The sequence below is a fragment of the Rhinoderma darwinii genome, chromosome 1, assembly GCF_050947455.1.
Source record: "Rhinoderma darwinii isolate aRhiDar2 chromosome 1, aRhiDar2.hap1, whole genome shotgun sequence".
Lineage (NCBI taxonomy): Eukaryota > Metazoa > Chordata > Amphibia > Anura > Rhinodermatidae > Rhinoderma > Rhinoderma darwinii.
The window spans coordinates 635,544,198-635,561,129 of NC_134687.1; the positions used below are offsets into that span (position 1 = coordinate 635,544,198).

The following is a 16,932-nucleotide window of genomic DNA, read 5'->3' on the forward strand; positions in this document are numbered from 1 at the left end:
AATCCACCGATGTTCAGCCAGGGGTGTGTTAAAAAAATTACCTAAGGCTGAAATCTGTACTTTTAAGGTACTAGGGCTAAGCCCTTTTTTGAATTCCGATTGTAAAAAAAATCTAGGATTTTCGCGATGTTGGGAGAAAAGGGGTCTGGTCCTGGGTCTCCATACCAGGAACAGAATTTCTTCCAAATTTTTTGATAGATTTTTGAGGTAAACTTCTTAATGACTTGATAAGATAGTCGAAATTACCTCATCTGACAGACCGTGGTTTCTCAAGATCTGCCTTTCAGGATCCAGGCTGACAACTTCAGAGTTTCTATTCCCTGAAAGAATAAGGGACCCTGGGAGAGAAGATTCTCCTTGACTGGGAGAATGATAGGGTCTTCCAACACTAGGTATTTTACGATTGGAAACCAACTTCTTTTTGGCCAATAGAGAAGAATAATGATGAGCTTTGTCAAATCTTCCTGGATTTTTCTTAGTACCATTGGTATTAGAGGAAACGGAGGAAAGGCATAGGCCAGATCCATGTCCCAAGGTTGGGACAATGCATCTTCTCCCAATGGGTTGTCTCTGAGATTTATGGAGAAGAATGTCTCTACTTGGGAGTTATTCCTTGTGGCAAACAGGTCTATTTGTGGATAACCCCATCTTCGGGTTAAGGACAGAAAGACTTCCCCGTTTAGGGACCATTCTCCAGGGTCTACTATTTCCCGACTGAGGAAATCTGCTGATCGGTTCTCTGAGCCTTTTAGGTGGATTGCAGAGACTGATAGGACATTTTCTTCTGCCCAACTGAAAATTTGTGTAGAGAGGGCCTGAAGAAGAGTGGGTCTTGTTCCCCCTTGATGGCGAAGAAAGGACACCGCTGTCGTGTTGTCCAATAAAATTCTTATATGCTTCCCTTTTATAATGGGTGAAGCTCTTATAAGTGTCTCCCATACGGCTTTTAGTTCTCTAAAGTTTGAGGACATCATCTTCATTTGAACAGGCCATGTGCCCTGAAAGTGCTTGTCTTGGATTACCGACCCCCAGCCGTGTTTGCTGGCATCTGTGGTAATCACCACATAAGGAGAAGTTCTCCAGGGGACTCCCTTGTCTATGTTGTTTGTGCAGAGCCACCACAGGAGGGATGATTTCACGGTCACGGAAATTTGAATTCTTGAATTCAGGGAGTTCCGTTTTCGATCCCACTGGGACAAGATCAGATTCTGTAAGGGTCTGGAGTGAAATTGGCTCCATGGAATAGATTGGATGCAAGATGTCATCATTCCCAACATCCGCATACATTCCCTTATGGAACAGGCGTCTTTCCCACAAAATTTCCTTACTTCTGTAAGTAGGAGTATTTGTTTCTCTCTTGGGAGGAAGGAATGTTGAAGGGAGGAGTCTAGTAGTACTCCTAAGAAGACCTTCTGTTTTTGGGGAGGAAGACTCGACTTCTGAAAGTTGATTATCCATCCCAATTCCTGTAGTAGGGAAAGAACCTGTGACCGATGACTGTCTAAGATAGACGGAGTATCTGCTGTCAACAAGAAGTCGTCTAGATATGGGATAATTACTATGCCCTGACTTCTTACGAATGCCATGAACTCTGCCATAATTTTTGTAAAAATTCTGGGGGCGGAGGAAATGCCGAAAGGGAGGCAGACAAACTGGAAGTGGAGAATGGAAGGACCGTTCTGAATCGCGAATCTGAGGAATCTCTGGTAAACGGAGTGGATAGGAACGTGATAATACGCATCCTTTAAATCGATCGTACACATTGATGCCTCTTCCCTTATTAGAGGAATAGTCGATCCGATAGACTCCATCTTGTATTTTCGATATTTCACCCACTTGTTCAGGACCTTCAGGTTGATTATTGTCCTGTAGGAACCGTTTGGTTTTTTGACTAAGAAGATTTTTGAATAGTGGCCTTTGAATTTTTCGTTGTGGGGAACTGGAGTAATGGCTCTCAATTTGAGTAGTTTCTGGACGTCCCGGATAAGGATCTGATGAAGGTCTTTTGCTTGGTACTGGGTTATTAGAAATTTCTCTGGAGGAATGGAGGAAAATTCTATTTTGTACCCTTCTTCTATGATCTTTAGAACCCAGGGGTTCTGGGTTATTCCCATCCATTTGGGATAAAATTGTAGGAGTCTTCCCCCCACGCTCTTGGCGTCATTGCTTTGAGGGCTGAAATTAATTATTGGGGTTAAGGTGATATCCTCAACCCCTTCTTCCGTTGGGGTAACTCCAGCGACCGGACATCCCTTTCCCGCTGTAGTTCTGTAAGGTAGGTTCCCTCTGTTGGCGAAACCTCCCAAACTGAGGGTTTTTTTTTTTGGTTTCTCTTCAGGAAACCCCTTTTTCCTATCTGCTGCATTCTCCAGCATGTTATCCAGGAGAGGACCGAACATCAGAGACCCTGTAAACGGGATAGAACATAATTTGTTCTTGGACTTCGTATCTCCTGACCACATTTTGAGCCATAATGCTCTTCTAGCAGCATTTGAGAGCCCCCCATTCCTGGCAGCAAATCTAATAGATTCTGCTGAAGCGTCTACCAAGAATCCGGTTGCCATCTTTAGTAAGGGTAGAGATTCTAATAGGTCTTGTCGTGATGTCTTCATCATCAAATGGGACTCCAGCTTGTTTAACCATATAAACATTGCTCTTGCTACTGATGTGGCCGCGATATTAGTCGAAATCAAAGCAGAGGAAGATTTCCATGCTCTTTTCAGTAGCCCGTCTGCCTTTCGGTCCATGGCGTCCTTCAACTGAGAGGAATCTTCAAATGGGATTGCGTTTTGTTTTAGCAACCCTGGCTACTGGGACATCTACTTTTGGGATCTCATCCCAAGGTTTAGTGTCTTCTAGATCAAAGAGAAGTCCGTTTTTAAAATCTCTTGAAATGAAGAGCCTTTTTTCTGAATCTTCCCATTCAGTTGTCACCATTCTTTTGAGATTTTCGTTTACCGGAAAAACCTTTGTTTTCTTTTCCGTTAGACCTCCAAACATCTCATCCTGGATGGTATGTGGTTGGTCTTCTTCGGGAATATCCATGGTTTCACGTATTGCCTGGATTAAGGTATCAGACATCTCGGAAGAGAAGAATTTTTTTTTCGCTTGAGTGGATGAAGTTGAAGGCAAGAGTTCCTCTCCTTCTTCTAACTCACCCTCCGATAGGTAATAACACTCCTGCTCCAAGTCAGACCCCTGAGAAGGAGGACAATATTTTTGATCCACTTCAATCCGTGGTCTTTTTGCCCGGGAGTGTGAGGGAGTTTCTTGAGGCGGGGCGAGGGAGGCTACTGACTGACTTACTTCTTCACGAATCATAGCCCTAAGTTCAGACATAAACGTTGGTTGTTCCTCTTAGTATTTTTGCAATACAATCCTGACACAATTGTTTCCTATGTGACTCTGGCAATTTTTTGGCAGAGGTCGCACATTTTTTAACCTTTTTATCAGTTTGTCTCTGAGAGGAATCTTTATCCTAGAGAAAACAGAAGGTAGGTAAAGTATGGTGTGCATACATAAGAAGTCATAACCCTTACCCCAAGGGTGAGACTAACGTGACCCTGGGACATATCTGGAGTTCCGTCAGGACGAGGAAGTTCCATACCGCGACAGGTAACAGGCAATGAAATATGCAATCCACAAAATCAATCCAAGTTAGAGGTATCAGCTCTAACTACATACCGGTGCGTGTCCCTTTAAATGCAGGCGTTTTGAATTTCCTGCCTTCCAAGATGGCCACGGGCCGGAAGTAGCCAGAAGTCATTTCCGGTCGCGGCTATTCGTTGAGGTGCAGCCGCTTATAGCCGGCGACTGAGGCTTGCTATGTGGCGCAGCGAGGATACCCTGCCGATGCGTCCAGACCTATGGAGCTGCCGGTCCCCGCCTGGTCACGCGGCCCGGCCGAAGCCTGCTTAGGAATCCCGAACCCCATCAGAACCCTGCCTAGGATTCCTCCGGTAGGTTTCTTAGGTTGGGAGCTAAGGGACCTCTCGTTAGAGGGGTGTTAGCCTAGGCTTTAGGGGGGAAGAGAAGGGGGAGTGCACGGACCCCCCGATCTTGCCCCCTGCCCGAGTTTATTTCCCCCTGCAGCAACACAGTAGCGACGTCTTTCTGCTCCTGACCCTGTAGGGACAGGAAGAACACTGGCAAGTGGGTGGTGGGAGGGGCCTTTTAACCTCTCTGTCTTCCTGTCCCTACAGAGGTCAATAGGGCAACCTCCTGTGGTGCTGTCATGAGGGATGTACTGGAAATCTAAATCTAATCAATATTTGGTGTGACCACCCTTTGCCTTCAGTACAGCATCAATTCTTCTAGGAACACTTGCACAATGTCATGGATTTTGTAGGATTAGTCAGGTGTATGATAAACCAATTATACCAAACATGTAATAATGATCATCATTTTCATATGTAGGTTGAAACACAGACATTAACAGAAACAGCTGGATAGGAGGCTTGAAACTGGGTAAGGAACAAACTCTGCTACAAAGGTGAGGTTGTGGAAGACTGTTTCATGTCACAGGTCCACCATGGCAAGACAGAGCACAGCAACAAGGTAGCTATACTGCATCAGCAACGTCTCTCACAGGCAAAGAATTCAAAGCAGACTGGGGTTTCAAGATGTGTTGTTCATGCTCTTTTGAAGAAGAACAAAGAAACAGGCAATATTAAGAACAGTAGATGCAGTGGTCGTCCAAGAAAACTTAGCTCAGCAGATTATGGACACATCAGGTTTACTTCCCTTTGAAATCGGAAGAAGTTGTTCCGCAGTGCCATCAGCTCAGAACTGGCAGAAACCAGTGAGACCCAGGTTCACCCATGTACTGTTCTGAGAAGTCTGGCCAGAAGTTGTCTTCATAGAAGAATTTTGGTCGAAAAGCCATACCTTCGATGTGGTAACAAGGCCAAGCGACTCAATTATGCACAAAAACATAGGAACTGGGGGTGCAGAAAAATCCCAGCAGGTGCTTGGGACCGATGAGTCAAAATGTGAAATATTTGGCTGTAATAGAAGGAAGTTTGTTCACCGAAAGGCTGGAGAGCGGTACAATAATGAATGTCTGCAGGCAACAGTGAAGCATGGTGAAGGTTCCTTGCAAGTTTACGGCTGCATTTCTGCAAAAGGAGCTGAGGATTTGGTTACGCTTAATGGTGTCCTCAATGCTGAGAAATACAGGCAGATACTTATTAATCATGAAATACTATCAGGGAGACTTCTGATTGGCTCCAAATTTATTCTGCAGTAGGACAACGAACCCAAACATACAGCCAATGTCATTAAGAACTATCTTCAGCTTAAAAAAGAACAAGGAGCCCTGGAAGTGATGATAAGGCCACCACAGAGCCCTGATCTCAACATTATCGAGTCTGTCTGGTATTACATGAAGAGACGGAAGGATTTGAGGAGGCCTACATTCACAGAAGATCTGTGCTTAGTTCTCCAAGATGTTTGGAACAACCTCCGTGTTGAGTTCCTTCCAAAACCGTGTGCAAGCACCTAGAAGAATTTATGCAGTTTTGAAGGCAAAGGGTGGTCACACCAAATATTGACTTGATTTAGATTTCCCTTCTGTTCATTCACTTTGTATTTTGTTAATTGATTAAAAAAAAAAAAAAACTATTAATACTTTGCAGCATTTTTCCACAACTGCCAAAAACTTTTGCACAGTACTGTACATCTTTCACATAGATAGAATGAGTGGGTTGAAAAAAAAAGCCCTAAGTTCATCAAGTTCAACCTTTTTATATTTACAAACCCCAGTAGATCCAGAGGAAGGTAAATCAATCTTTAAATGTCAGAGAACTACATAAAGTGGAAAATTCCTTCCTGCCGCGGCTGACAACCGGACAGGTCCCTGGATCCACATTCTACATTACTACCAGTGACCCTGTATATTGTGTCTTACAAGGAAATTATTTAACCCTTCCTTATATATCTCTCCACACTTTATTTACCATTACCAAATCCGGTGGGAGCAGGTTCCATAACGTTACGGTTCGGACAGTGATGTGCGGCTTTAGGACTTTGTGATGAAATTGCACTTCCTTTTATTGTTAGCAGTGACCCGGTGTTCTCTGCTGGGCCTGTAAAAAAAAAAAAAAAAGTTGCTTTGTTTTTATAGGGACATTTCCATATTTATATAAAGATATCGCCTCCCCCTCAGCCTCCTCTTCTGTAAGGGAAATACATTTAGTTTTCATGACGTTTCTTCATGACATGTCTCCCATAACTCGTATTATCCCCAAATCCAAAATATCCCCTCCATAAAAAACATAACCATTAAAAGGGAATGTGTCGCTAGAAATTATTAAAAAAACATTTTCAGTTAAACAGTTAGTATATAAATGATTACACATGGTCTTAAATTTTTTTCACAAGTCAGGAAATATTATAAATTAGATTCTAATTTATAACATTTCCATGTGCTGGTCACTTGAGGGAGCAATTCCCAAAATTGCAGCATTGCAATGTGGTAAAGCAACCTCATTGCTTTATGCTGCAAATTTGGGGTAGACACACTTGCTCTAGTGTCCTCACACAATCCCCCCTCCCTTATCCTGGCTAGAGCCAGGAGAAGGATGGGGTTGAATATTCAAACCTCCTACACTGTGTGCCGCCATTTTCTGAGCGAATGCACAGTGTAGGAGGATTAGATACAGTGGTAATCAGACAGTATAACACGAACATAATACACACATCACATACACAAACATAACTTTTTTTGATCAAATCTTTGTTTTATTGAAAATATACAACAAGATATACGACAAACGAACATCCATACATAGATCCTGGGGAACCGCAGAGAAAGCTTACGGCACGCAGGCCGAAGTTCTGTTCAATAATGATTATGCAGGATGAGAAATAATAAACAATAAAGTAGAAACGTTAGTAACGGTAAACTGGGTACCCATGTCATATCGTGAGAAAATTAAGATAAGAGGGAGATACAAAAGAGAAGTCCAATGTCATGCAGGGTTTGAGAGGAAAGGAGTAGCGTTAGGGTCTCCACATGCGTTGGGGTTCTGTGCAATCTGAAGAGGAACAGCTCTAGCCACCCCCCAGAGATCCTGAGGGGTAAGGGGAAACTCAGGTTGGGGAGGGATGAGAGGCACGGAAAGTCCATACCTTCAGATAGCCATCATGTTTTCTGAGTTCCCAGCTCAGGAGCTCCTCCATCCTGCCATAGAGTCCATCTTATCTAACCACTCACGGAAAGTCGGGGGTGCGGTCGATTTCCAGTGGAGTGGAATCAGTAGTTTAGCCACTGTAATCATTTGAGTTATCAGATCATTACGCTTTGTAATGGAGCCCAGAGGAGAACAAGAGGAGCCCCAAGGGGGAGTGTTTGTTTCGTAACTCTCTGAATTGTGTCAGACAGTTTATCCCAAAAGGGCCTGATCAAGGGGCAGTCCCACCAGATATGGGATATGTTACCTACGTCAGCATTACATCTCCAATACTGGTTGGATAGGATCAAATTAATTTTGTACAAGAAATCTGGAGTTCTGTACCACCTGGTTGTGGTCTTAAAGGAGTTCTCCTGAATTTTAACACATCTAGAGAAGCCAAATACGTGCTTTAGAATAAAAGACGTATCTTCCCTACTGAAGGTGACTTCTAGTTCCTTCTCCCAGGCCAGAAGAAAACTAGGCTTGGCAGGAGAGCCATCTAAGACCAGGCCAGAGTATATTTTAGAGACTAGGCCCTTAGGAATAGTAGGTAATAACAAATATGTCTCCAACCAGCAGGGCTCTGAGATATCCGGGAACATCTTCAGAAAGAGGTTGCTTGTTTCTTTGAAACCCAAGGAGTGTAAGAAAGGGATGGTCGGGTGTGTATCTGTAGGCAAAAGGGATTGTAAATGTGGGAACTTGGCCATCTCTAAAAGTATCAACTACAGTATTGTATTTTAAAGAAGGCCAGAAAGCATCAGGGTCAGTCGTGCAGTTTGTGAGTATCGGGAAGAGGTGAAGAGGTGTAAACGGTAGTGTTTTTGTCACTGGGGTGCAATCTCAGAAAAATTTCTGAGATACTAAAATGGTGCCTTTAATCATAGGGCTTATGGAGTTTGCAAGACCAATCTTTAAAGAAGGGCACCAGAGTCGAGCTTGTAATCTTGGAGAAAGCAGCGCTCTCTCCGCAGCTAGGGTCGGGGATGTGTCCCTGATTCTATTCAAGGAAACCCATCTACCAAGGTGTATGGCTTTATAATAGGTTAAAATATCCGGGAGGCCCATACCCCCGGAGTTGGGTTTGAGAATCAGGTGTCTATGTGCTAGTCGTGGCTTTTTAGAGTTCCAGAGAAATTTGGAGAATAGAGATTTGATGGAGTTAAAGAATGTATTAGGCAGATGAATGGGTATGGTTTGAAGCACGTATAAGATTTGAGGGAGAATGTAAGTCTTCAGGTAGTTTTTCCTCCCCACCCAGGATAGGAAGGGGATCCGCAGGGAATTTAACTGCTTTTTAATATTGTTTAGTAAGGGGACGAAATTGGCAGCATAAAGTTGTGAGGATTTTTTAGTAAGCTTGACGCCCAGATATTTGAAGTTATGTTGTGGCCATTGGAACGGGGCCAGTTGTTGTATGTCGCGTATATCCGCTAGCGGCGCAGAAACATTAAGGACTTCTGACTAAATAATTTATATTTAAAATAATTAATTTTGAAGTTTGACACATAACCGAAGGAATTAAAAGCTTGTAGTATCAGGGGGAATGCTTGCTTAGGGTTAGTGATCAACAGCAGGAGGTAATCTGCAAAAACAGCTGTTTTGTGGTTGTGGTTCCCCAGTTGTATGCCTGAGATATCAGTAGTCTGTATGAGTTTCTGAATAAGTGTTTCTAAGGTGAGGATGAATAAGGCTGGGGAGAGGGGGCAGCCCTGTCATGTACCATTATTTATTCTAAAGGCGGGTGAGATTGTGCCGTTCAAGCGTAAGCTAGCCTTGGGCGTAGTGTAGAGAGAGAAAACTGCAGATATAAACCTGTCAGGGAAACCAAATTTATGTAGCGTGGCAAGCATAAAGGACCACCTGACCCTATCAAAAGCCTTCTTGGCGTCGGTCCCTAGTAAGACTAAAGGGATCCCCTTCTGTGTGGCATGATGAATGTTAAGAAGTCTGGTGGTGTTATGCTTGCCTTCTCTCTCGGGCACAAACCCCACTTGTTCAGGATTGATCAAGTGGGAGAGGAGAGGGTTGAGTCTGTTGGCCAGAAGTTTGGCCCACCATTTAAGATCCGTGTTAAGAAGGGAGATGGGCCGGTAGCTTCCACATTCTGCACTATCTTTACCCTCTTTATCTAACAGGGTAATGTGTGCTTCCAAAGCCTGCGGAGGTAGAGTAGAGCCCTCCAAAATACTATTGCATACCGTCAGGAATTTGGGTAACAATACCTGTTTAAATTTTTTTATAGTAGCTAATGGGGAAGCCATCCGGTCCAGGACTTTTACTATTAGGTATCGATGAGAGGACTTTGGACAATTCGTCTAGTGTAAAGGGCTGAGTGAGAGTGTCTCTATCTGCGTCCGTGAGGGAGGGGAGATTTATATGTTGCAGAAATTGATCAGTAAGAGTGTGCGAGTCCGAAGGTTCGGGTAAGTTGTATTGTGATGTATAGTATTGCAAGAACTCCCTTGTTATATCTCCAATATCAGAAGACAGAGAACCTGAGGTGGTCTTTATCTCCTTGATAAAAGGATTGTTCTGCACGTTTTTTTAAGAAGTTTGGTCATGACTTTGGAACCTCTATCCCCGTGCGCATAAAATTTGAAAGAGCTACGTTGATAAATTTTAGCTGACTTAATATTAAGCAAATCCTTCAACTTCTTCCGTAAGTCACTCAAATCCCCCTGTATCTCAAGCGTTCGTGAGCGTTTACCAAATCTCTCAAGAGCAGAAATCTGTGAGAGTATGGAGTTGAGCTCTTTCTCCCTTTGTTTTTTGCAATAAGCACCAAGTGCAATAAGCTCACCCCTGATGAAGACTTTGTGTGTTTCCCACACAATAGGCGTTGAGATATCAGGAGTTTCGTTTCTCTGAAAGAAGTCGACAAGATGGGCAGATAGAGAAGTTACATTGCGGGGATCATCTAATAGGGTTTCATTCAAGGACCAAGTCCACGCCCTGGGGGGCAGGTTTTCCATATTGAGGTTAAGAGAAATGGGGGCGTGGTCGGATAGGGTTATCGAGCCTATGCGAGGGACAGTCGCCATGGGTAGAGGTCTACTGGAAATAAAAAGATAATCAATCCTATGGTGGGTCCCCTGGGCATGGGAATAAAAGGAGTAATCTTTAGTTGTGGGGAAATGAAGTCGCCAGACATCAGGTTTAGGTGTTGAAGGCAGCTCCTAATTCTTTTGAGGGAGGAATGCGCAATAGGTGGCCTGGTGGAGGACGTATTTAGCAGGGGATCTAGTGAAACATTAAAATCTCCCCCACGACTAAAAGTCCCTCTGCAAATTCTCTAAATAAATTTAAAGTTTTAATTAACCATTGAGGCTGTCCCTGATTTGGAGCATATAAATTAGCAAAGGACATGGGTGAGCCAGCAATAGTCCCCTTAATGAAAAGGAAGCTGAAGAGGCGGCAAATAACGTCGCGTGGAGGTTCTTGGGGCTTAGGTTTGGCTCGCAGAGCCCTGTGGACCCTCTCCATGCTGATTTTGTCCCGCTAGTTATCTCCAAGTATTTGAGTGAAAATTTGCTTGATCGAGGTATACAAGGATTCGTCAGGAATCGATTCAGATACGCCTTTCAAGCGCAAGTTATTGCGGCGCCCTCTGTTATCTTGGTCCTCCAACCAGTCGATGACCGAGTTCAGGTGGGCCTGACAGGCAAGAAAAGAGGACGTAGAAGCCTCAGCAGAAGTGATGATATGGTTTTGGGTAGACTCCAGCTGCTCAACTCTGTTGCCAATCTGGCGGACTTCTTGTTTGATGTCACCTAGCTCTTGGACGACCGGTTCTAGTGCTTTATTTAGAACCCTGCTAATAAAGGATCTGGAAACGGGCAAGTCTCTGGTAGATGTGGTATCATCCTTGTCACTGTCAGCATCCGCGACAGGCGCAGCTTGGGCTTTAGCAGACATTTCTTTCTCGTGTCCGGTAGTAGTAGAAAGGTGATCCCTGACGCACGAGGGTTGAGATTTTTTTAACTAAGTTATCCAAGCTAGTGGCTTTAGACTGCACAGTGACGTCTCTTGCTTTTTGTTGCCCAATTTTGACCATCATACAAGCAGCTAGGTCTGCGGGTAAGTAGAATCAGGTAGTTAGACCATGTGTAAGGTTATGGAAAGTTCATTGCTGAAGACAAAACTTTTGGATGTCGATCCGAGAAGCGTGACAAAGTTAATGCAACATAGGTGCGGAGGTTTGTCCCCAACACAAGAGATGCAAATCTGTTGGAAATAGGTTCTCCTCAAAAATTAGAGCCAGGCTCGCCCATATAGTAGTAGGGTGACAATAGCAGTATGGTTCAAGATGGCAATGTGATGAGGAACTGCAGGGGTATTCCGATGCTATATAGGTGGAGAGAGGTACAGGTGCGTAGGAGGCCCTTTGTGATTCCAGGATAGGCCTAGGGCGAAGGGTCAAGGACCCAATCAATGTGGGCACACGGGCTGCAGCAACTGGCCCCACCAACCAGGTGCAGGGTACTAGTAGGTAGGCAAGGTGGTGGCTTGTCTGGTTCTGGCCCCCTCTCCCTCCCACCTCCAGGCTAGAGCGGTAGCACAGCCACAGAAGCACAGGATCAGATGTGCAGGATCCCCCTTGTGAGGACTCCAGCGTGGTGTCCGGTAGCTGGGAAGGCCGCGTCAACGAGTGGGGAGTTCTAAAATTGAGGCCGCGGCTCCTCCTCTCTCGGTAGGCCATAAGTCAGAGACAGGTCAATGGCCAAGATAGAGGTGGCAGAGCAGCCCTCTCTGTGCTCCCACCCCCGGGTGAGGATGGAGGGCTTGAAGGAAGACCGAGGGAAGCTCCGGTGAGTACGTTGGGAGCGGGACTCTGATGTGCGGCCGCCGCTCCTGTTGTAATCTGGGTCGCGGCTTCACACGCACCGCTAGGCCGCAAGCTTTCCGGAGGCCTAGTGAGGCCAGAGAGGGCTCTGTGCGTGGCGGTGCGGGGGGAAGAGATGCTCCTACCGGTAGGTCGATGTTGTGGATCAGCAGGACGGATGCCCCAGGCTGCACTCGGTGGAGTCAGGAGCTCTACAGGGATGCGTGCGCTCGGGTCCTCAGCAAGCCACGCCCCCCACACACAAACATAACTTACCTGCTCCTGCCACAGCTGCTGCCTCCGCCCCTACTCCTCGCGTCTACATATGGCCGGAAGCCGAGACCGGAAGTCGTCATCTTACTGTCCGGTTGTGGCTTCCGGTCCACATGAAAATGGCACCGGATTTCACTCTGCCAAAGACCTTCCTTTTGGTCTATGTGGGAGCGGCGCATGTGCCGCTCCCACACAGATGGCGTACGCTATAGTGAATGGAATGGTTCCCGTTCTCTATGGGGATGTATGTGCTGTATTCCATCTCTGTATGTGTCATTAATCGACACATACAGAGATGAAAAAATAAATAACAGCCCCCATAGAGAAGTAAAAAGTACAACACAAAAACACAAATAAATTAAATTTATTTTAATATCATACTAAAAGCAATATTATATAAATATTATTTTTTTCGTGACAGCTTCCCTTTAATTGGTGACAGAAAAAAAAAACCTCTGGTGGTTATTTTGTGATTTTATGCATTTTGCCCGAAAAATAAATTGAACGCTACATACATTTCCTTGAGGATGGTTCTTAAAAAAATCTACAGCTCGTGCTGCATAAAAAAAGACCTCACACGACTACAATCATGAAAAATAACATTTCTGTCCAACCGATGGAGGGGGCAAATAATTTTACTGGTTTTAAGCCAAAAATCTGTGACATCATTAAGGGGTTAACATGTAGTAAAGAGATCGAATTCTACACCAACTATAACAGACATAAATTAACCCCTTAACGCTCAGCGTCGTACTATTCCGTCGTGCTGGCCGCCCCGTTCACGCTCAGCGACGGAATAGTACGTCACAGGGAAGATGCATCGCCATTTTCCACCGACGTGTGCACGAGCTGTGACAGCTGCTGTTTCTGACAGCAGGCTATCACAGCTCAATATGCCGGGACCTGTCCCGATGGTCCCGCCTCCACGATCGCCACTATTGGTCAGTCAGTGAGTAACTGTTCAATAGCAGCGATCGACGTCTAAACTTCTTCTCCCTGACATCACATCCTGCCGCACCCGCCCTGAACGCCTCTGTTGGAGATAGCGAGGCGTTCAGAGCGGTTGTGAGAAAGAGAGAGAGAAGAGCAAGTAAAAAAAAAAAAAAAAGTTAAAAAAAGTCTAAAAAACAACTTTTTTCGGCATCCCACCTCTCCCATCCCCTACCCAGTCCTGTACCCTTCCTCCTTCTGTTCCCCCCACGTTTTTGGTCAGTGATCTCCTATCACTGACCACTTAGTCTTCAGGACCAATTTCTTGGTCCCTGGGGATTATTTTTTTCTTTATAAAACATATAGAACAAAAAAATATATAAAAATGTAAAAAAAAACAAAAAAAAAAACTTAATTTAGACAATTTAACTGGTTAGTTTAGCATTAGGGTTAGTTAGTGTCAGGGAACCGTCAAAAAGCGTAGTTAGGTATAGCGTCACAAAATGTAGCGTCAGGAATCACCGTAGTTAGATCTAGCGTCAGGGAAGCTCGGCATAATCTAGATAGGTTTAGTGTCAGGGAATACTCGCCGTAGTTAGATTTAGTCTCAGGGAAGTTCAAATAAAATCTAGTTAGGTTTAGTGTTAGGAGTTTAGTCTCAGGTAAGCCCACTCGTTCTATTAAAACACCAATTTTTTGGCTGGTATAGGTAGCAGCCTATTGCTCCTAGTTAGGGAAGGAATCAAACATGCCCCAACGGACATTTAGTGCCGAAGAGGCATATTCATTTCTTGCCTCCGACACAGACTCGTTGGATGGTGAGACGCCCCAGGACCACCACTGCAGTTGAAGCCCCCGAGCGAAATAACCCCGCCGCAGATCAAACCCCCGAGCGAAGTGACCCCATTTGGACCCCCACACCAGACATTTATGAGCCCCAAATCCCAGAGTACACGGGCAGCTCAGGGATAAAATTTAATACGGCAGGGCTCAGTGAAATCGACTTTTTCAAGTTCTTCTTCACTGATGACTTTATAGATCTTATGGTCTCCCAGACGAATTTATATGCCCAACGGTATATTACTAAGAACCCCACATCATTTTATGCCCAATCCCACAGGTGGACCCCTGTAGATGCAGCAGAGTTGGGCAAGTTCTGGGGACTTCACTTGAACATGGGGCTTCTGAAAAAGCCGTCCATTAGGACCTACTGGAGTATGGACATCTTATACCATACCCCGATGTACCGTATGGCCACGTCCAGGATGCGTTATGAGGCAATACTTCGCTTCTTACATTATACTGATAATTAGCCGTGCCCACCCCGAGATGACCCCAGTTTTGACCATTTGTATAAACTGAGACCCCTATTAGACCATTTCAGTGCCCGGTTTGCCCAAGCATACACCCCGAGAAGTGTATTTCTATTGATGAGTCCCTGGTACATTTTAAAGGGAGGCTTCAATTCCGCAAGTACCTGCCGAGTAAGAGGGCCAGATATGGCGTGAAAATGTATAAGCTGTGCGAGAGTGCATCAGGATATACTTACAAATATAGGATATATGAAGTGAAGGACAGCAGTATTCAGCCCCCAGAATGCCCCCTTACTGGGAATTAATGCAAAAATTGTGTGGGATTTGATGCACCCACTGCTGGACCAGGGTTACCGCCTCTACCTGGATAATTTTTATACCAGCGTCCCACTCTTCAAGTGCCTCGTTTGCAGAAGTCCTGCGGCATGCGGCACTGCTAGAAATAATCTGAGAGGCCTCCCTAAGACTCTGCTTGGGCAAACACTCAGAAGTTGTGAGAGCAGGGCACAGTCTAGCAGAAACATATTGTGTGTCAAGTACAAGAGATGTCCTTGTATTGAAAACATGTACCTGTACGTGGTACCAGTGCAGAGACCCCCAAACCAGAATGCATCCTGGACTACAATAGGTATATGGGAGGGGTTGACTTGTCAGATCAAGTCCTGAACCCCTACAGCGCCATGCGGTGTGGCATAAGAAGCTGGTCGTGCACATCATTATCAAGAACCTAATCTTTAGGGACCAAGAAGAGGGAGCACCCAGTACTTCTGGAAGCGAGGCCACATGCATCGTACCAGGGCAACACTTTCGAGGAGAAGTTCCCCAAACTGGCAAGAAGGCCAAAAGTCAAAATAGGTGCAGAGTCTGCTCAAAGAGGGGGATAATGAAGGACACAACATACCAATGCGACACGTGTCCCGAAAAACCAGGGCTCTGTATGAAAGAGTGTTTTTGTAACGGCAGGGGGTAGGGAGACGGACAAGTGAGCCCTAATCTACCCGCCACTCTGTCCCTGCCTACTTGCAACGACCCGCCCTAGGCGACGGGGTACAACTGGGCGGCGGTCCCTGCGCTCAGTAAGTGCACGACAAACACGACAAACATACAAGGAACACAAGCAAGGAAAAGGGGCCGTTGCCCACGGCAACACCGTGAGCAACCAGAGTGGTGAACGAGCCGAGTCAAGCCAGGAGTGTGCGAGGTACAAAACGAAAAGCAGAAGAGTAGTCGGTAAGCCAGGGTCGGTATGGAGCAGGATCAAAAATAGCAGGAGCTGTAGCTGGGCCAGGAACCACAAGGAAGGAAACCAAAGCAATAACAAGCACCGAGGGACAGGAAGTGCAGGCTTAAATAGACCGAGGGCGGGAGCTAGCTGAGTCTGGCCAGGTTACGATAGGCTCTCCCACTCCTAAGCCTGCCAGCCTGAATGGTGGAAGCAGGAGTCAGTCTCAGGGAAGTATTCTCAGGTGCTGACTGATTAGTTCTGGGAGTTAACCCCGCAGTGCCTGGCAGATCCTTTACAGTACCCCCCCTTTTATGAGGGGCCACCGGACCCTTTCTAAGTGGACCTGGCTTACTGGGGAAACGCAGGTGGAACCTCCTGACCAATACCCCAGCGTGAACATCCCGGGCGGGTACCCAAGTCCTCTCCTCGGGCCCGTATCCTCTCCAATGGACCAGGTACTGGAGGGAGCCTTGGACCATCTTGCTGTCCACAATCCTGGCCACCTCGAATTCCACCCCCTCCGGGGTGAGGATGGGAACAGGAGGTCTCCTCGAGGGAGCCAAGGACGGGGAGCAGCGTTTGAGGAGGGAGGCATGAAACACGTCGTGTATCCGAAAAGACGGGGGTAACTCCAGCCGGAAGGAGACAGGATTGAGGACCTCAATGACCTTATACGGCCCAATAAACCGGGGAGCAAACTTCTTGGACGGAACCTTGAGACGCAAGTTCCTAGACGACAACCACACCAGATCCCCGACCATAAACAGGGGGTTAGCAGAACGTTTTTTATCAGCCTGAGTTTTTTGTACGCTCTGGGACACCTCTAGGTTTTTCTGAACCTGGGCCCAGACTGTGCACAGTTCCCGATGAACGACCTCTACCTCAGGATTGTTGGAACTACCAGGTGAAACGGAGGAGAACCGTGGATTAAACCCAAAATTACAAAAAAAAGGAGAGACCCCAGACGAGTTACTGACCCGGTTATTAAGGGAAAATTCGGCGAGGGGAATGAAAGAGACCCAATCAAATTGACAGTCAGAGACAAAACACCTTAAGTATTGTTCTAGAGACTGATTAGTCCTCTCCGTTTGGCCATTGGTTTCAGGATGGAAGGCAGAGGAGAAGGACAGATCAATCCCCAACTTCATACAGAAGGCTCTCCAAAACAATGAAACAAATTGTACCCCTCTG

At 45.7% G+C, this 16,932-nt stretch overlaps 1 protein-coding gene across 7 annotated transcripts in view; it reads right to left on the reverse strand.

Moving 5' to 3' along the window:
* The window catches only part of LOC142655545 (uncharacterized), a 125,770-nt gene that overhangs the window by 93,802 nt on the left and 15,036 nt on the right, over window positions 1–16,932 (reverse strand). For 5 of the 7 annotated variants that reach the window (XM_075830065.1, XM_075830154.1, XM_075829892.1 and 2 more), the window contains exon 2: window positions 5,958–6,086. The exons of 1 other annotated variant lie outside the window; for it this stretch is intronic. In XM_075830065.1, coding sequence (XP_075686180.1) covers window positions 5,958–5,988 — 31 coding nt within the window. In that variant the 5' untranslated portion in view covers window positions 5,989–6,086. The remainder of the gene's footprint in view (window positions 1–5,957; window positions 6,087–16,932) is intronic. One more of the 7 variants, XM_075829975.1, reaches the window with a different exon arrangement.